The following is a 21,974-nucleotide window of genomic DNA, read 5'->3' as shown; positions in this document are numbered from 1 at the left end:
CTTCTCTGAACACCCTCAATTTTTTCAATGTATTTCACTTTGTAAGGGCTCCAAACAGAGTTAGCATATTCTAAATGAGACCTCACCAGAGCTTTATATAATGGTAACAGCACTTCACTATTAAGATCTAAAAATGTTCTTTTTATTATAGCCAACATGGAATTGGCCTTCTTGACCTTATCTGAGATGTGGGTTTGGAATTCTAATGTACTGTCAATCGTGACCCCCAAGTCCTTTTCCTCCTGTATTTGTTTGACCCCTATGTCTCCAATTTTATAGTTTACATTACTGTTACCTTTTTTTGTAATATTTAGATGCTTACACTTTTCAGGGTTCAGTCTCAGTAACCAAGTATCACTCCAGGTACTCACCCTGTCAAGATCTGATTGGAGTTCAACTCTGTCGGAGTCATTTGTGATGATTCTGAATACTTTTGTGTCATCTGCAAAGGGAACCAAAACCCCAGATGCTTCTGGCTGATCCATAATATCCTCCAGGTTTTTGTAGTTGACTGCGTGAAATTGTGTCATTTTGTCCAAATTGGTTTTAATTGGAGGCATTAATGTTACTGGACTTGATATCGATGGACTGACTGCTGAACTGGAGTTTAGATGTTACTGACACAGGAGTTTTTGTTAACCGGTCCACAGCTGCAAACGAGGGATGACTGTTATTGATGTTATTGTTGATGATTTCAGAAGAGGAGCCCAGTGCCTTAACCATTAGGCCACTAGGGCTGGGGTCTTTGTTGTGAACAGTCACTGATCCAATTCCTGCTCCACTACATATAACTTATCCTTCAGACACACATTTTATTCACAGGATTTAAAAAAAAAAGTTTAAATTGTCATTAGCTTTGTTAAGCCTGATTTAAGGTTCTGCGTTAAACCAACGCAGAGCCTACGCTGTTGCCATGACGCCGTCGTGAACCCTTCGGAATTCTCCGTCACTCCATTTCGCCGCGGTGCAGTACCCCCCCAGAGCGTTAGTTGATACTTAGCCTTTCACAGTGGATCAAAGAGATAAAGACAACTATTGTGCAAAAAACCAAAACAACCCCCCCAACAAAAAATCACACACACACGAAGAAAAGAGCGTTGAAAGTTCACTACTGCTTCACGAACCGCAAATGTGTTGCTACCAAGCAAACCAATCACAGCCCTCTCGGTCTGCGTTGGGTCTGCGTCGCCTCGAAGCGTAGTTACATTTTTTGGGAGGTGCACGTCAGGCTACGGCGTAGGCTATGGAGATCCTCCTGCGTAGCCGCGTACCCTACGGCGTAAGCTCTGCGTTGATTTAATGCGGAACCATAATTCAGCCTTAAGTCTCTGACAGCATTCACTCACTTTTACAGTTTACCAGCTGGTCCCAGAAGCAGAGGGTGTCATTAGTAAAGCACTGTTTTCTTACATCCCTCAGATAAAATTAAATCAAGAACCATCATTCATCTATAGTGATAAAATCACATGAACAAGGCACTACTGTGGGACACTGTTCTAACATTCTGACATTGACTTCCTGTTTGTTTACAATGGTGTTACTGAGCAGGAAACTGAAATCCAACAAAAAACGAATAACTTTATTCAGAACAATAACAGAACAATGATGAAAAATGTTAGATTACAATAAAAACATTACAAAAAAGGTTACTAATTTACGACCAGAAGCAGAACTATTTAAAAAAAAATAATATAAAACTGAACTTATTACAATTATACCAGATTTCCAGATACACACATTTTATTCAGTGTGAACACGTTGGTGACGTCTTAAATTACTCAATTGAGTAAAAGCTGCCCCACACTGCTCACATCTGTACGGCTTCTCTCCAGTGTGAATGCGTTGGTGCGTAGTTAAAGCACCTGATGTGGTAAAAGCTGCCCCACACTGCTCACATCTGTACGGCTTCTCTCCAGTGTGAATGCGTTGGTGCGTAGTTAAAGCACCTGATTCAGTAAAAGCTGCCCCACACTGCTCACATCTGTACGGTTTCTCTCCAGTGTGAATGCGTTGGTGCTTCGTTAAATCACCTGATGTGGTAAAAGCTGCCCCACACTGCTCACATCTGTACGGCTTCTCTCCAGTGTGAATACGTTGGTGCCTTCTTAAATGACCCGAGCTGGTAAAAGCTGCCCCACACTGCTCACATCTGTACGGCTTCTCTCCAGTGTGAATCTTCTTATGTGTCTTCAAGGATGATGAAGTGGCGAGGACTTTCTCACACTGATCACACGGGTAACCTGTGGGCCTCTCTTCACCTTTACTTTTCTGTAAAGAAAGAAGAGACTTAGATCCTGTTGTCGGTTGACCTGTCAAAGGTTTTTTCAGTTGTATTTAATAGCTTTCTATCATGGTCTTTGCAGTGAAACAATGAATCCTTATTTTCTAGGGGTCATATTAACCATGTCCTGTCACAACTAGTTCTTTACAGAGAAAAACATTCAAATAAAACATCTCGGTAGGTCAGAAAAAAAAGTGGTGAAAGCTGCTGAAACAAAAACCCTTAGAACACATTCATCAACTGTTTACCGAAGCCACTTGAGATGACTGATCTCAAACTTTCATTAGAAATGTTGTCTTTAAAACAGTTTTGACTTCAGAACTGGATGTGAAAACTCAGTTTTATTACCTGAAAAATGTGATGTCAAAAACAAGTCTTCATCAAGATAGAAATGTCATAAAAAGGAAAAATTTGGGCTATAAACGAGCCCCAAAACAAGCGACATGATACAAAAACAACATTTCAGCAACCTGAATTTATTTGTTGCTACTTTCAATGAACATACATGACAAGCAGCATGAAGGCCTCTAGTCTTATATGTCAAATATGATTTCATTCACTCGTTCAGCTCAATTAGCTTATTTAAAAACACAAATAAATTAAATTCATTGGGCATTAAAATTATGAAATTCATTTATAAAATTGAAAGTTTAAAGTCCTTATAAGATCCAAATAGCTCACAGATGAGACTTTGGTGACTGAATATAAACGGTGCAATAAAAAAAATTAATTGGGAGTTATGCGAATGTGTGAGGAATTAATAAAGAAATTATTTCAGGCAGTTATTTGAAAACACTAGTGTGGAGAAATCTTGTAGTTGTTAATGAACAGAGAATGGATCAATGTAGGTTTTTTTATTGGCTATAAAGTTATCTGGGTGCATTACATTTCTTTTGCTAAGGTGTTTTTTGTAATATCACACTGTGTCCTCTGACAGGACATAGTGTGGGAAATGCTTTTTTCCCCCTTCTTTCCTCGTGTCATCTTTTTCTTATCTAATGAAAGGGCGGTGCTGACCCATTGGCTGAACCCCTCAGGCACCAGCTCTCCATTTTTGACATGAAACACACTTCTGCTGATGTCTATGTACGGCCTTGCGCCCCTCAAGATCCAAAATGTTCTTCTTATTTCAGCAAAGATCCTTTCTAAACTATCCTGACACAATCTCTCGTTATAATCTTTACTGATTAATTGTGTCACCTTGTGAGTAGGATCCAGTACAATTGGATGTAGTACAGAAGTTTGGGCTAAACAGAGTAAGCGACTGTGTGTTGGAAGTGATTTGTGTGATTTGAGACAGGCTATGTCCTCCCAAAAGCTATCGTTTTGTGCCTTTTTAGAGGATTTCTTGTTCAGCATTCAGAAATTCAGCTGCAGAGGGATTTACAGTGGTCTGTCTGGAAAGAGACTGGGCAGTGGCATACAGTAATTCTTGGTAAGTTTTGAAACTGTCAGGATTTGGCACAGTAACAGCAACGTGAACACAGTAACAGACAGATTGTTTCAAATCAATCAGTTTAGGCCAAGTATCTGGAGGTTTGCATAAAAATGCTGGGGCATTGATCCATCTGTTTGGGAGGAAAATATCTGACAGGGATAACCCTCTTGTAACATCATCAGCACGAACCAGTGGAGCACAGTGGTTCAGTCAGTCCAAAGTGTAATAGTTCAGACTGGCAAAGTGAATTCTGTCCTGATGAGGTCACAGAGGCGTGCACCAGTTAGTAGAGCACGTAAATCCAGTCTGGGTACTTGTAGCTGTTGCTTGGGTGAAACGTGTGAGCAAGCAAGAATGAAACTTAGCTTGATGTGACCTTTGACATCCTTAGATCTGACATATGCAACAACACCATATGCTTGTTCAGACGCATCAAAAAAGATATGGGTGCCTCGGACGGTGGTAGGACGGTCCATCTCTTTGGAGGTATAGCAGCGTGGAATTGTGATTTGAGGAAGATAACAAAGCTCCTTTTCCAAAAGAATTCCAAGCTGTAAGAAGGGGATCACCTAACCTAATGGATCATACAACAGAGTTACTACATGTAACGCAATGTTACATGTAGTAACGTTCAGTCTTGCAGTTCCACAGCAGTCCCAGTGTGCGCTCCTGAGGATCAGCCTGAGCCTCAGAAAGCCAAAGCTCACAACTGTCCGACCTTGCCTAAGTTTTCAAGTCAAAGAAAGTGTCCTTCATGGGGCTTGGAAAAAGAAGAAAATCTAGATTAATGGGAGGCGGATCTTTTTCGATCATGATTCCCCCCGTGATTTAATTTTTATAGGTGTTTGTTGCTCTAAGTTGATTTTTCAGAAGTCATTTCCAAGTGGTTAGCTTGATAAATGATCTAATATTTCTGTGTGCACATCATTAAATGTAATTTATGATTAAGGATTACAGATTAAAGGTAAATCATAAATTCTTTCTGTTATCAATATGCCTGCTACATTCATGTTGATTGTATTGTTTTGATGGTGATTTTGATGCCATTGTCACCCCCCCAAATTATAAAAACCTTTGTAAACTAGATGCAAATACAGTGGGGAGAACAAGTATTTGATACACTGCCGATTTTGCAGGTTTTCCCACTTGAAAAGCATGTAGAAGTCTGTCATTTTTATCATAGGTACTCTTCAACTGTGAGTGATGGAATCTAAAAAAAAAAATCCAGAAAATCACATTGTATGATTTTTAAGTAATTAATTTGCATTTTATTGCATGACATAAGTATTTGATACATCAAAAAAACAGAACTTAATATTCGGTACAGAAACCTTTGTTTGCAATTACAGAGATCAGACGTTTCCTGTAGTTCTTGACCAGGTTTGCACACACTGCAGCAGGGATTTTGGCCCACTCCTCCATACAGATCTTCTCCAGATCCTTCAGGTTTCGGGGCTGTCGCTGGGCAATACGGACTTTCAGCTCCCTCCAAAGATTTTCTATTGGGTTCAGGTCTGGAGACTGGCTAGGCCACTCCAGGACCTTGAAATGCTTCTTACGGAGCCACTCCTTAGTTGCCCTGGCTGTGTGTTTCGGGTCGTTGTCATGCTGGAAGACCCAGCCACGACCCATCTTCAATGCTCTTACTGAGGGAAGGAGGTTGTTGGCCAAGATCTCGCGATACATGGCCCCATCCATCCTCCCCTCAATACGGTGCAGTCGTCCTGTCCCCTTTGCAGAAAAGCATCCCCAAAGAATGATGTTTCCACCTCCATGCTTCACGGTTGGGATGGTGTTCTTGGGGTTGTACTCATCCTTCTTCTTCCTCCAAACACGGCGAATGGAGTTTAGACCAAAAAGCTCTATTTTAGTCTCATTGGACCAAATGACCTTCTCCCATTCCTCCTCTGGATCATCCAGATGGTCATTGGCAAACTTCAGACGGGCCTTGACATGCACTGGCTTGAGCAGGGGGACCTTGCGTGCGCTGCAGGATTTTAATCCATGACGGCGTAGTGTGTTACTAATGGTTTTCTTTGAGACTGTGGTCCCAGCTCTCTTCAGGTCATTGACCAGGTCCTGCCGTGTAGTTCTGGGCTGATCCCTCACCTTCCTCATGATCATTGATGCCTCACCAGGTGAGATTTTGCACGGAGCCCCAGACCGAGGGAGATTGACCGTCATCTTGAACGTCTTCCATTTTCTAATAATTGCGCCAACAGTTGTTGCCTTCTCACCAAGCTGCTTGCCTATTGTCCTGTAGCCCATCCCAGCCTTGTGCAGGTCTACAATTTTACCCCTGATGTCCTTACACAGCTCTCTGGTCTCGGCCATTGTGGAGAGGTTGGAGTTTGTTTGATTGAGTGTGTGGACAGGTGTCTTTTATACAGGTAACGAGTTCAAACAGGTGCAGTTAATACAGGTAATGAGTGGAGAACAGGAGGGCTTCTTAAAGAAGATGTGATCAAATACTTATGTCATGCAATAAAATGCAAATTAATTACTTAAAAATCATACAATGTAATTTTCTGGATTTTTTTTTTAGATTCCATCACTCACAGTTGAAGAGTACCTATGATAAAAATTACAGACTTCTACATGCTTTTCAAGTGGGAAAACCTGCAAAATCGGCAGTGTATCAAATACTTGTTCTCCCCACTGTATTATATAGAGCTGTTTTTAAAATCTTACAGCTCTGGGTCTTAGTTAAAGACCCCAGCATCCATGCATGGTCACAAGCATGGAAGGCTGTGGACAGCTACCATAGGCGTTTGGTAGCACAAGTGGAAACGATGTTCTGTTGTTTTCTTGTTTCTTTTGTTAATTTGGAATATAATTTTTGCTATTGTAAGAAATTGGAGGATATATTGAATATTTTACTTACAAATGAGGATATTAAAATTGACTACATGGGATTAGGTTTACAGGATGTTTTGTTGAATAAGTATGGCAGATTTATAAAACAGAAAACACTAAGTGGTAGTGTATGAATTTTAATATAATTTCATTTAATGTTAATGGTTTGAATAAATCAATTAAAAGGAGTAAAGTGCTTGCGCAAATTAAATATCAAGGAGGAGACATGGTATTTATGCAGGAAACACGTTTGTCCAAAATAGAGCATGAGAAATTAGCCAAACTGTTTAAAGCCCAGGTTTTTTACTCATCTTATCACTCATCTAGAAGAGGTGTTATAATTATGATCAAGAACCACATCCCTTTGAAGTAGAAAATGTAGTGTGTGACAAAGAGGGCAGATATGTTTTTGTAGTGGGGAGGATTGATGGAGAATATATTACACTACTTAACATATACAAGTGTAATTGAGAAGATTATTGACTTAATTACAGTGCAAAGTAAAGGTATAACTGTGTTAGGAGGAGATTTTAATTTATTGATGAACGAGAAGATGGATTCACAGAGTAGTACAAAACATAAGGCCCAAAAGGATGCACTTTTGATGAGAAAATTCTCTAAAGATATTGGATTAGTGGATGTGTGGCGAGACTTAAATCCAACTCAAAGGGATTACACATATTATTCTTCAGTTAAAAAAATCACTCATCAGTTAAAAACATCAAAATCGGCCAAATGCAGTTATCCGATCATGCACCTGTACAAATGACATTAAAGAGTAGTATAGAGAAAGGTGTTCATATTTGGAGGTTTAATAATTCTCTTTTTTTAGAAGAGGAATTTAAACTAAAAGTAAGAGAAGTGTTACAAGAATATATAAGGTTTAATGACACAGAAGATGTAAACTCATTAATATTATGGGAAGGGGCCTAGGTTGTTTTAAGGGGTGAAATAATTGCCTATGCCTCTTTTAGGCAAAAACAAAAAGAAAATGCAAGAAAATCACTTGAAAGGAAAATTGAGGAATTAGAAAAGAGAACACAAAACCTCTGGGGAATCCTCGGTATTGGAGGAACTTAAAGAGGCAAAAGCAGTAATGAATGATATTTTGAATATGGAAGTAGAGAAATCATTGTCTTTCATGAGACAAAGAACATATGACGGAGGCCCCAAAGCAGCCAAAGGTGTTGGCCTATAAGCTTAAAAAACAGCAAAAGAGGGTATCAGTAATGCAGCTCATTGAAAAAAATGCTAAGACTGTAGTAAGGGGTCGAAATGAGATAGCAAATCAAATTGCAAAATTTTACCAGGAACTGTATGATGTTACCCAAAATCTCATTAATAAGGATAATTGAATGCAATTTTTCCAAAAGTTGAATTTACCTCAAGTTTCCAAAGAACAGAATATCGTACTCACAAGGGCAATAACAGGAAGAAATTAATAATCAAATGAAAAAACTTAAAGCACATAAATCGCCTGGAAGTGATGGATATATAAATGAGTTTTTCAAAGAATATCATGTTGATCTTGTTCCACTTTTATGTAAAGCTTATAATTGGGCGCTAAACAATGAGACATGGGCAGCGACATGGAATTCTGCTATCATAACAGTCTTACATAAGCCAGGTAAAAATCCTGCAGATTGTTCATTTTATAGGCCAATTAGTCTTTTAAATACAGACCATAAACTTTTATCTTCAATATTAGCTACCAGATTAGCCAAAATTATTCCACAATTAATAAATCCAGATCAAACTGGCTTTATAAGTCAAAGGCAGCTCGTTGACAATGTGAGACGAACATTAAATATCATAGAGACAGTTCAAAAACAGAATCTCCCTGTGGGAATGATTACCTTAGATTCAGAAAAGGTCTTCAATAAGGCCCTATATACAATTTTATAAGTTGGTTGAAAGCAATGTATAAACAGCCAAATGCTCGAGTCAAAGTCAATGGGGCAATGTCGAACTTCTTTAGTATCTCTAAAGGTACCAGACAGGGGGAGCCCTTATCCCCGTTGATTTTTGCATAAAACCACTGGCAGAACGTATTAGGTTAGAACAGAAAATAATAGGTGTAGACATAGCTGGAGTAAATCATAAATTGCTGATGTATGCAGATGATATAAGTATTTATTTATCTAAGCCTGAACAGTCAATTGGAGCTTTGATGAAGGTAATTGAAGAATTTGGAGCTATTTCAGGCTATGTATTGAATGTCAATAAATCAGTAGTAAGTAATGGTTATGGGCTGCACAATTAGTGATGAACTAAAACGCAAATATGCATTTCATTGGGATGTGGAAAGGGTAAAATATCTTGGGATTAATATAACAAAGAACTTGGGAAATTTGTATTTGAAGAATTTTGAGGAATTAATTTGCCAAATTAAACTGGATTTAAATAGATGGTCTATAATCCCCTTTTCCTTAAAAAGTCAACCACCTTGTGCCCCTGAGCAAGGCCCTTAACCCTTACTGCTCCATTGCATGGCAGACCACTGCTACTAGTTCAACTAGAAAATGGGTTAAATGCAGAGAAAGAATGTCCCCATTGTGGGACTACTAAGGGAATCTAAAAAAAAAAGAAAAAAAAAAGAGTTAAAATTATACAGATGAATGTATTACCAAGGTTTTTATTTCTTTTTAAAGCACTACCCATTTATATTGCCTCTACACCATAGGCTCTGCACACCAGTCGCTATGGGCGGGCCATAAGGGGCCGGGCCCGCCCATAGCGGGTGTGCCCCCCCCACTGGGGGCACGTAAAAAACAAACAAACATTTTTTTAATCTTTATTTTATTATTTTTTTGTTAAAAATACTAATATTGCTTTCTTTATCACTAAAATATTAGAAATATAATGGAAGAATGGTGTGTTTATGTTTGATTGGGAAATTTACACTGCAACGGCCAAAACGTCAGATTACGTACTTGACGTAGCCTACGCCAATAACCGTTACCGCGCAATTCGAATGAATGAATGAATCTGCAGTCTAGTTTTCGCTGGCGAAGATATGGATTTATTCACTGCAGTGACACTTGTGAATAGCGCTTCTGACTGTGTGAAGACACTGCGCACAGAAAATGAATTTGCTGCGCTATGAGATCTCTGCGCTCCTCCAGGCACGGCCAGCGAGGCTGTGCCAGTGACCGGCCCCGGTCCAAGCAAGAGAAGACGCACAGTTAACAAGAACCTCCGTGAATTTGCAGTTGAAGAAACCATTGGGCAAGCACAGAGTGACTGTGACGGTTCCCTGGTATGATATGATATGGGGTTATATTATATTATTGTATTGTGTCATAGTATATGGTGGTAGTATGTTATTTGATTGGTCTGGTGTAGCATTTTATATATTATATATTGGTTATTTAGATTCTCTTTGCTTTTCAGTCCTAATCCTTTTTTCCTTGTTTTTCAGTGGACTGGGGAGCAGAGCAATCATGGCCAGCATTAATCAGCCAAGTGTCGGCACCTGGGCCCGGGTGGCCGACACCCAGTATAAAAGCCTGTCTCCCCAGTCCCTGCGGGAGTTCTGTTGTATTCAGTCCTCCTCTACCTCTCTCCCACTATGCACCTTTTTCATCATTTCTGTTAATACATCCAACATGCACCCACATACATTCCACTCATGCATACACACACTACACTACTGATTACTGACTTCCACACCTCATCTGTTTGTTTGCTCACTCATTTGTTCGTTTGATTATTTACCTTTGCTTATTTAATAAATTTATAGTATTTTGAGTACTGCGTCTCCCCTGCTTTTTGTTGTACCCTTGGCTCCCCTAGGCCAGGGTCTAACAGTGACATAGATGAAAAGACAGAGTTCAAGAGGTTATTTTACAGTGTCATCGATGCTGTGCAAAGAGAGATGCATGCACGTTTTGGAGAGCGCAGCAGCGAGCTCATAGGCACACTGTTGTCCTTTTCAGACATTGTAAAACTCCCGTACCGGCGAGGCCGGCCACGCCCCCTCAGGACAGCTCGGTATGAGGTGTAGAAACGCAGCGCAGGCGGCGGTTTGTTGTTGTAAACGTCATCAGATCGGCCCACTCTCAACTATTATTTTCCGATCTCCAATCAAAACCGATAGGGGCATTATCGGCCCGATACCGATCAGTGGCCGATCAATCGGTGCATCTCTAGTTTAATTCAATCTTAAATTCCCAAGAAATGCTAGAAATTCATGTGTTTTGTGCCGCTAGTGAAGGAGCCTACTGTACCGCTGCGTATTTACGCACAACCAAGCCGGATGGAACAATCACTGTGAGTTTAATCTCTGCTAAAACTAAAGTGGCTCCGCTAAAAAGGGTAACTTTGCCCCAACTGGAACTGCCGGGAACTCTCATCTGTGCCAGACTTGGTAATTATCTGAGCAAGATGTTGAGTCTGAACAATGTTAAGTGTCATTTCTGGACTGACTCGATGATCACCATTCATTGGATCAAGAGCACAGCAAAGCAAATGGAAGCTGTTTGTGGCTAACAGAGTAGCGGAGATCCAGAGTCTAACGCTGCCGGAGAACTGGAGACATTGCATGGGAAAAGAAAATCCTGCAGATCACGGAACTCGTGGACTCAGTTCAGAGACACTTGTAAATGACAGGCTGTGGTGGAATGGACCGAGTTGGTTAAACTCGCTATAATTAAGTCCTTTACTTCCAATGCAGATGATATTTTCTCCCAGAATAAAACATTTGTGTCAAGTGTTATTTGATAACTGACAAGTGTTATTTCAAAAGACTTGAAAGTTTTGGGAAAAATTATAGTTTTGGACTTTGCAGACCACTGAAGAAATACGATCAATGCTATTAAATACAACGTTTTATTCCAACAAAATGTTGATTTTAACAGATCTGAATTGTTGCTTTTACCTGAGGAAACACTAGGGATGTTTTGTCCTGGTTGATGCAAAGATGTTCGGTCGAGTTTTCTCTCAACTAAACCCAACAACCTGCCTTTTAGATCCCATTCCCACATCACTTTTATAATCGTTTTATGGTTATTAGGAGTATGAGCTTTTAAACATAGTAAATTCCTCTCTTCCGACGGGCGTTTTTCCCTCTGCCTGTAAAATGGCAGTGGTGATGCCCCTTCTGAAGAAGAGCAATTTAGATCACAACATCCTTGATAATACCAACCTGTATCCAACTTCCCATTCTTAAGTAAAAGTCATAGAAAAAAATGTTTATCCAATTAAATACATTTTTAAATAAATACAATATTTTTGAGAAATATCAGTCTGGTTTTAGGACAAACCACAGTACAGAGACAGTCCTTTTAAAGATTGTTAATGATCTCAGATGCAATTATGGATTCACAGAAGCTTTCAATCCTGGTGCTACTGGATCTAAGCGCAGCTTTTGAGACAGTAGATCATCACATTTTATTAAATAGACCTAGTCTGGTGGTGTCTCTGTCACTGTTTTAGAATGGTGTTTTTTAGAATCGTTTTACTCCTATCACACTGATGCAAATGCTCTCCATGCCACGTCTTTACGATTTTGGTTTGGTTGGTCAGCAGGAGACAGACGGACCGAGAAGGAGCGGGTTCGTGGACCTGAACTCTGACCTGCAGACCGGCAGCGGCCGCTTTAGTCCTGCTGCTGGATCCGGAGTCCTGGCTCGGATCCCGGTCCATCTCCGAGTCCTGGTTCTGGTTCTGATCCCGGTCCTGGATCTGATCCTGGTTCTGATCCCGGTCCTGGATCTGATCCTGGTTCTGATCCCGGTCCTGGATCTGATCCTGGTTCTGGATCTGATCCTGGTTCTGATCCCGGTCCTGGATCTGGTTCTGGTTCTCATCCCGGTCCATCACCCTGGCTTGGATCCCGATCTGTCTGCAAACCTCGACTGTAAGAATATCAAAATATATAGAAAATAATATCAAAACATATATAAAATAATAATAATAATAATAATAATAATAATAATAATAATAATAATAATAATAATAATAATAATAATAATAATAATAATAATAATAATAATAATAATAATGTAAGAGGAGATTTATTTTTGTTAAGTTTATTTTGGTAATTCATGGTTCATTATTTTATAAATATATTTTGTATATTCTGATGTAAGTCAGGGACTATAGTTACACTAGTCAGCATACCTGTTGTGATGTTTTAGATTGTCCCCGTTCTTTTTCACTTACTCACGACCCGAAAAAGGAGTAATTTAATCAAGTAAGGCTTAACTCTACACCAGCCTTACCATAATATAAAATATCAAAACTATGACATTATGCTACCCCTGAAATATTGATTTAAAATGGATACATTGAGGTGTAGTATGCTGACATTCATCCTGCAATGGCAGTGAGGTGATTAGTATTTTACCTGAATGCATTAAGTGATGGGAGCATTATTTGATAGGATGTTACTGGACTATCAAATTATGCTACCCCTGAAATATTGATTTAAAATTGATAATATCAAAAATATATTAGCCATGACATGAATTGCATTACACTTTGTGAACATTATACGATAAAGAGAAGAGAAAAAACCCAATCCTAGCACTTCATTTGATATTCATTCAGTCATTGGCCTTTATTTAACCAGGCAGGTCATTAAGAACACATTCTTATTTACAATGACGGACTCACAAGCGACAAGGACCTATAATGTTCACAAAGTGTAATGCAATTCATGTCACGGATAGTATATTTTGAAGGATCAAATACTCAACATCCCATATTATCAATTTAACGTGGCAATCCAACTGAAAATCGACTGTGCGCATGCGCAGAAGCACCAAGTCTCATTTCTCGGCAGGTATCAGAAATGGTCAGAACACCGGTACATCAGCTGTGGCTGAAGAGACAGCAGCTCTATGAGCGGCATCTCCTTCATGGAGGTCCAGCTTTTACTGGCGGACGGTATCTTTTTAGAGCAGAGCTGCAAAAGCACCTGCTCTCTTCTGGCACCAGCTACCGAAACACCTGCCGTCTCCACCCACTTCTTCCATCCATGCCCGGCGCCAGTTCATTTTCAGTCTTTTATCGGCCAAATCATCCTCTACAGGTGTCATATGAGAGTTTTATTCAGGGACTGTTTTGTGTACACGCGCATTGATCTGAGTGCACCGGTAAGGAGAACGGCGCGGCGGCGCGGAAAGTAGTCCCGGCTGAAGTGTTAACGAGCTGTAAGTGTGTGACAGAGCGGGGGAAATAAAGACCATAAAAAGGAGTAATATTGTTCGGTATTCTTCGGGAAATAACCTCCACAACAGGCTTCATGAATGTGTTCTCCATGTTGAAGTCGGTGATACAAGTGTTGGTGTTCCGGCAGGCAGTGGCGGCCTTTGGCATCAGGGGGCCCGTTTCAATATTTAATACGGGGCCCTATTTATTACTATATTTGCCAGCTATGTGTCCTGCGTCCGTGACGCATTATAAGCTGAAAGAACGCAGTAAACGCATCCATGCGTGGCGCATGGATGCGTTTACTGCGTTGGCGTTATTAGAGTGGGCGGCAGCCGCTGCTGTAGTCGGTGCAGATGCTGGACCAAAGAAAGAGCTCGCTTTCGGAATACTACTGTTACCTTTCTTAATTTCCAGTCCTATCTCCGAACCGTAGTTGGGAGAGCTGGTATATTAATACGGTTTCTGGCTCGTTGCTGGTAACCGTCGGTTGTCTAGGAGTCCGGGGAAAAAGTGAAGGAAAAAAGGACGGAGGAAAAATACTGTCTGTGCAACGTCGCACATTTATTACAAACTTGTAAAGAGCAAACAAAACATGTGAGGGCCGACAACTGAAAGCTAACGGAGGACACACTGAAAAGTAACTGAACACGTGTACCGGTCTTCCACACGCGCACCTGCATCTCCCTCTCTCTCTCCTCCGCTGCACCCACTACGTCTCAAGGCTGATTTATGGTTCCGCGTTACACCAACGCGTAGGTTACGCGGCGACGCTCACCGTACGGCGCGCATCGCCGCGTACCCTATGCCGTAGGCTCTGCGTCGATTTAACGCGGGACCATAATTCAGGCTTTACACACACACACACCCGAACACAGACACCGCCTTATAGGGGACCGGGCTGGCCGGTAACACGACTCACAGCTTTCTTTTTTTATATCTGCTAATTTTCGCTTTTCAGCACCACTCTGGTATGTTCGTTTCATTTTTCTTGGATGTTAGCTGGTTAGTTTAATGGCGGGTATTGATTTATTATTGTGTCTTCCTTGCGCATTTATTTTTTTGTCAGTCAGTTGGGGGCCCCCTGGTGGCCGGGGCCCGTTTCAACTGAAACGGTTGAAACATAGGTAAGGCCGCCTATGCCGGCAGGTTGAAACAGCGCTCTGCTCTGCTGGATCAAAGACCCGCCCAGCTCAACTTCTGATTGGCTGCTGTTGCTTTGGTTGAGCTAGAGTACTAGAGAGAGTACTCTCTAGTACTCTAGGTTGAGCCAGAGCTGCTTTCCTCTCATTCCATTGGTAGACGAACTCAGTTGACTCAAACTGACAGCCTATCAACACATCTCTATGTAACCCGTTAAAGTTATTCATTTTTTCTTTCTTTTTTTTTTAAATCAGTCAAACTCCGCACGCCGAGAAAAAAACAACAAAAAAAACTCCATACGCCGGAGAGTATTAGGGCCAAACAAAAAAACAAAAAAAGGAAATTACGAAAATAAAGTCATAATATAATGAGAATAAAGTCATAAAATTCCGAGAATAAAGTCGTAATATATTATAAATATATAAATATAACTTCACAAGATGCTCAATATTCTTCATTTTAACACAGGGAGAAGAAGCTCTTCCTGTTAGAGTTCTCATAAATTACCACTTTATTCTCGTAATGTTACAACTTTATTCTCGGAATTTTACGACTTTATTCTCGGAATTTTACGACTTTATTCTCGGAATATTACGACTTTATTCTCATAATATTACGACTTTATTCTCATAATATTACGACTTTTTTCTATTACGACTTTATTCTCGCAACATTACGACTTTATTCTCGTAATGTTACGACTTTATTCTCGTAATGTTACGACTTTATTCTCATAATATTTCGACTTTATTCTACTACGACTTTATTCTCGTAATTTTACGACTTTATTCTCATTATATTATGACTTTATTCTTGTTTTTGTCTTTATTCTTATTTCCATTTTTTTTTGTCTTGGCCGTAATACTCCGTCGTAGTGTTCTGCCATTTTTTGCTGCTTTGCCAAAAAATGCTACCTAATGGTTTTCTACCTTTGTAGAGCTACAATTTTATTGTGTTTTACTCCCTAAACCACGTCCTTTTCCCCCAAGTGGTCCTTGTCTCTTGCCAGGCCGTCATTGTAAATAAGAATGTGTTATTAATGACCTGCCTGGTTAAATAAAGGTGAATAGCCAAATGAATATCAAATAAAGCGATAGAATTGTTTTTTTTTCTCTCTTTACCGTATCATTTTCACAAAGTGTAATGCAATTCATGTCATGGGTAGTGTATTTTGAAGGATCAAATACTCGACATCCCATATTATCAATTTAGCGTGGCAATCCCACTGAAAATCGATTGTGCGCATGCGCAGAACCACAAAGTAGCATTTTCTGGCAGGGAGCATGGAATGGCAGAACACCGGCACGGTGCCGGAATACTTTAAGCCCTTATCTACAATTCTTATTATTATCTATAAAACAATGATATTATTCCCTTATGCCTTTAGTCACACAACAATTACATCAATAATATAATCTCTCCCATTTATCTCTTGTTACATGACGTGTTACAGGGTGCGCGCTGCCTGGTTGCCATGGCAACGGTAAACTACAGCTGCTAATCAGCTGGCGGAAAATGAATAACCGTTAGGAGAAAATCAATAAAACACAGAAAATATAAACAACAAAACACTCTAAAATGATATCGTACTCATATCTATGTATCAGTTGAGTCAGACAAACGTTACATCCGACTCCGACTGACAGTTGTAACATTAATTTGACACAACCAACTCACCGTAACCGGCGAGCTGCTGCCGACTCGTCCCGGTTTATAAACCAAACTAGCACAAATACCGCTGACAAAATACACCTTATAATGCGACAGTACACTAAATAAAAAGATAACAATATTGACCAACTGTAGTAATGCTGATGTAACATTTACCCACCTGAAAGAATCAATAAAAACGTAAATGTGAGTCGGCTGATCGTCAGTGTGTTTTACTGGTCCCAGTGTTAACGACAACTGAAGAATTCAGTATGCCGCGTTCCATTTGTCCTCGGAAGTCGGAATTTCCTAGTTCCCAGTCGGAATTGTCAACTGGAACGCCCCTCGAAGTGGGATTTCCTACTGGGAAAGTGGGAGAAGCTTCACCACCCCCGAGTTACCATTCCAAGATGGCTGCCATTCCCAGTTCCCTGTTCCGATTTCCGAGGTAAATGGAACGCGGCATTATACCCCCAGCTGGGCTCGTGCCTTTCATACTAAAAAAAAATAAGAAATGCTTAGAATTGAATGGGGGTGTCTGTAAATATGCAATATAAGAGCTATATATAAAATAACATATTTAAGTTAGCAGGCAATTACACTGAAAAAAATAAATCTAAGCGCATGTAAATATAACATATTTAAATCTGTGATATTAACAATTAAAAATGAAGTTTGTTGCTTTACATGAATACATCTAGTTTTGAACTCAATCTATAGGCTATTTGTTCAAAAAACAAGACATTGTGCATTTTTCCTTAACAAGCAGTATTTATGTAATCCCAGTAATCTTTTCATTTACACACAAACAACAAGCAATGATCTTGTTGTATTTACTTTTCCTTTAACAGTTTTTATCTATTGGGCAGATTGACCAACATTTAGATGAATCGTGCTTTATTTGTTTAAGTAGAAACCACAGTAAAAAATATCTTGCTTGATCTACTTTAAAGCGACACTACGTAACTTTTCCACCTTAATATAATATTTCCAGAGTCATTGTGATGGTACATCAACTTCCAACAGGTTTAATGACACCTCTGTCATGATCTGAGGGGTCTGTATCACCTTCACTGGCACTATGTAACTTTGAGGAGCATGGTAGGAACCCTGCCACACTACTGGTAAAGCACTACCGCTTTTGTCCAAAGGAGACGCCAAACTCAACAAAAGCTGAAAGTTACGTTGTGCTGCTTTAAAAAAATGAAGGCGACTTTTTCGCGTGAGATTTTTATGTAGATCAAGAAAGACTAGTCTTTGTATAAACTACTTAATTTTTAGTATGTACAAAATTAATTTGCAAGTAAAGTCAACTTCATTTTTTTTTCTTTTTTTTCTTTTTTCCCCTTTTTTCAATTTTTTCTCATTTTTTCTTTTTAAAGTCAAATTAATTTTGATAAATAAAGTAAACTTAATGCAATTAAGTTGACTGCTTGCAAAATGTATTATTTACATACATAAAATTAAGTAGTTTATACAAAGACTAGTCTTTCTTGATCTACATAATAATCTCATGCAAAAAGTTGACTTATTTTTTTAAGTAGATCAAGCAAGATATTTGTATCATTGTATATATATATAAATATCCTATGTGCCACACTACTACTGCTGCTGTTACTGCTGTTATTGTTATGTTTGGTTTATAAAGGGGAGGCATTTTCATAAGCCTTTTTGGCTTCCACCTCTCCTGCACAATGCTTCATTTGACCATTGTTTTTACTGTTTATACAGGTTCTGTTTTATGTGCAACTAAACTAAACTAAACTAAACTTTGATTATTATGTACATATTACTTTTCATTCAAAGTAAGTTTTTAAAAAGAAATGTATCTTTGTCAGAGAAAGGTAAGTGAAAGGGTAAACAGCTAGAAGAACTGGAGTAAGTAGCCAAAACAGGAAGGCAACAAAACCAAATAACCAGGATGACTGAGTGGAAGCAGGATCTGGTTTATTTATATATATTATTTATTTTTGCAGCTTTACTATTCAGAGAGGACAGATTCTTGGCAGGTACGTCGTCTAATTGTTCTCAAGGTCCACGTATCTGAAAGAGAAACACATTTAATATGATTTATTATGGTTTTATCTGGAACGTGTTTCCCATCCTCTCCGTTTGTTGTTGCAGTGCATTTATTCGTCCAGCAGATGGCGACATTTCCCCGAACAGGCCGCTGTCCCCTCGTCCCCCACAGAGAAGAATGTCCATATATATATATATATATATATATATATATATATATATATATATATATATATATATATATATATATATATATATATATATATATATATATATATATATATATATATATATATATATTGATGTTTTGTATAATATCTATGCCTCAATGTTTAAAGGTGCTAGACAGTGGACATTTTTTCCAAATGCATATTTTAGATGACTTTTATACATTTATTTTATTTAAATAATCTACCTCAGTTTATGCACTTTGCACTTTACAAAATCACAGTTTTTTGTGTTTATTCACGTTTTGTATAGTATGCCTCAATGTTTAAAGGAGCTAGAAAAGTGTACTCTTTTTTTTTTTTTTTTTTTTTCCAAATGCCTATTTTAGGTGACTTTTATACCATTTTAGTGAAATGTCCTGTTTACTTGACAGCCCCAGCAATAAATGCCAATTTTGGGCTTCACCTTTGAAACATTTGTATTATTATGCTATTTTTTTCATCCCAGTTTATCAACTTTGACCACATGTTGTGTTTATTCCAGATGAGGAAGTTGTGAAAATCATTAACCATTAATAAATGCATAATAAAAGATTTAGTCTTAGTAACACATTGTTCTCGCTTTTGATCCGGTAGCTGCAAAAAGCATAGTTAACTGTTAACAAGTGACTAGTTAACTGATAATAGATGAGCAATAAAGTATATTTTATTAATAATACTACTACTACTACTACTACTTCTACTACTACTACTACTACTACTAATAATAATAATAATAATAATAATAATAATAATAATAATAATAATAATAATAATAAAGAAAAAAAAGATTAGTTAAGCCATGACAAAGACTTAATGTGTGGGTTAGTTGAGTTAATAAATGTTTGTAATTCTTCTTAAGCATCTACAGACAGTTAACAAGTTTCTTATATGTTCTAATAAATGTCTTATAGTCTGATATTAACTATATTATTATGACATTATTAATGTTTATATATTCTTAAAACACATAAAAATGTTAATAAGCACCTTATAAGGACTTACAGTATAAGGGCCTTATTACCTATTAACTAATGTTTATTACAAGGACCTTAATATAAAGCGTTACCGATACATTGTCTCTTTATTCAATGTACTCAGATCAATCCAGATTAGAACCTACTTTCAGATAAGAGATTGATTAATACAATGTATACAAGTTTTCCTTTGTAATGAAAGGTGGTGCCCCAATGAGTTATTAAATGAAGTAGGAACGCAACACTAGTCAGTTTTCCCTACATTACCTGAACTGAATGGACTCAGTACTCCTAAAGGGGAGTAGTGTAAGGCAGTTAAAACTGTTCATAAGCCTATAAGCATACCCTTTTGTTTTGTTTAGAATTTCCAAGCCTAGTGTTAAGTCTGTGAACGCAGCGTGGCTATCTGGATAACGTTTGTTAACGTGAAACTTGTTCAGTTCTACTTGTTGTTCGGTACTCAGGGCTCACTGCATGGACACTGCTAAAACGTTGTCTGTCCAGACCAACATCAGCTGTGGTTGTAACTAACCTGTTATTGCAAGCAAGTAAAGTCTGCAAAGAAGATCCTTTGTTGTGCGCTTCATACCCACTCACCTCCATCCACCAAAAGGTAAAGCACAACAATATACAATAATGCATAGATTGGTTTTGTGCTTCAGGTGTATCTGGTTGCGTTTGCTGTGCAGTGGAACAATCGGATGGAGTGGCTTTGCGTTGCCGGTGGTCTGGGTTGGCAGACATCGTGCATGGATGCGCAGCAGATCCAGCGCATGAATCAGCAGGCTGAGCTGCTCTTCGGCAATGATCACGTGCTGGAGCCCAACGTCTTTGCTCCTATGCCCTACCCTGACCAGTAGGGCCTTGGAGGAGGAGGAGCTCCTTAGCCTAGAGTGTGCCATGTGCTAGTCAACAAGTTTCACTTCAAGGAATTACTATGGCCAGAGAGGTAAAGTATTTAATCACACTCTTTAACAATGTAAACACAAACGGTATGAAGAAACAATATCCATTTATTTTTGATGCATATTCTAGCAATGACAGTTAACCAGTGTTGTGCAAGTTCATACTTCTCATGAACTAGTTCAAGTTCAGTTCACATAGTTTAAAAATGAATAGTTCACGTTCATAGTTCACCATTTTCACTTTGAACTAGTTCAAATACAGTTTATTTCAATATTTTGAGGTGAGAAGTACGAATGAAAACACCACCCTATCCTAAAACTGTCACCTGTATACAATCATGTATTGTCCTGTTGGCTTCTCAACTTTACTCGCGGTTGGTTCTAAGTAAGAACCGTTTGCTTTTACACAGCTGGTGCTAGCCTGCAGCTGGCCAGAGAGCCACGTCATCACGTCACCACTCCCCCTCGTTTTCATCCCCACCCTGATCAGGAAGCTGAGAGCCAAAAGCTGTTTTAATTTCAGCTGTAGCGCTGTTAATATGGCACTTTATTAAGTTTTAATATTTTTTTCAGGCTTAAAAGTAACTTTAAGATCCCCAAACTGGGCTCAGTTTATCCAAATAACGCCTATTAAGAAATGACTCTAGAGCCGGCAGCCCCTGCTGTGCTGAGGAGCACAGCAGCTCCTCAGCCGGCTCAACCTGCGCCGTCTTCCCGGGGGAGAAGACTGCAGCTTTGTTGAGAATTACGCTGGATGAAATAAATCATTTAGGAAGATAAATGTTGGTTTAATAGATGAAATCTATCAGTTGTAGCTACGCCTGTTAAGAAATTACGGTGCGCGTCGCCGCGTACATCGACGCAGAGCCTACGGCGTAGGTTACGTAACCTACGCCGTAGGCTCTGCGTCGATGTACGCGGAACCAGAACCGCGGGCTGGGACGCGGCTCCTCGCGGGCCGGGAACCCGCCGATGGAGCGGCCTAGCGTCCCAGGGCTGGAACGCTCCCCCGCGGGCTCGGACGCGAGGCTGCCGCTCCACCCGCCGACATTACTGATGATGGATTGTACCGTAGACCACTGCTGCTTCTGTTTTACATCCATTATTAAATAAATGGATGTAATAATAAAAGAGTCTACTAACTTAACCGCCGTCTTCAACGCTCCGTTGTTTAAAAACGGCGCTCTTCCGTGTTTATTCTGCTTTGGTTGTTCAGTAACACCGTCCCCAGCCCCCGACGAAACAGGTTCTTACGCCTGGCCCAGCAACCAAAGAGGGCTGGTGTAGCACCAGTTTTGAGAGCCAGGAGCCGGTGCTTAGGCTGTGTAAAACCAAAGAACTGGT

At 39.3% G+C, this 21,974-nt stretch overlaps 1 protein-coding gene across 1 annotated transcript in view; it reads right to left on the bottom strand.

The window, feature by feature from the left end:
• Positions 1-546: 546 nt before the first annotated feature.
• The window catches only part of LOC133442204 (zinc finger protein 420-like), a 66,750-nt gene continuing 45,322 nt past the window's right edge, over positions 547-21,974 (bottom strand). The window contains exons 4-5 of the mRNA XM_061720185.1: positions 1,879-2,203; positions 547-600 (exon numbers count right to left, since the gene is read on the bottom strand). Coding sequence (XP_061576169.1) covers positions 547-600; positions 1,879-2,203 — 379 coding nt within the window. The remainder of the gene's footprint in view (positions 601-1,878; positions 2,204-21,974) is intronic.

The sequence above is a fragment of the Cololabis saira genome, chromosome 1 (genome assembly GCF_033807715.1).
Source record: "Cololabis saira isolate AMF1-May2022 chromosome 1, fColSai1.1, whole genome shotgun sequence".
Lineage (NCBI taxonomy): Eukaryota > Metazoa > Chordata > Actinopteri > Beloniformes > Belonidae > Cololabis > Cololabis saira.
The sequence above is the reverse complement of the archived record's forward strand: the minus strand, read 5'-3'. Positions and strand labels throughout refer to the sequence as shown.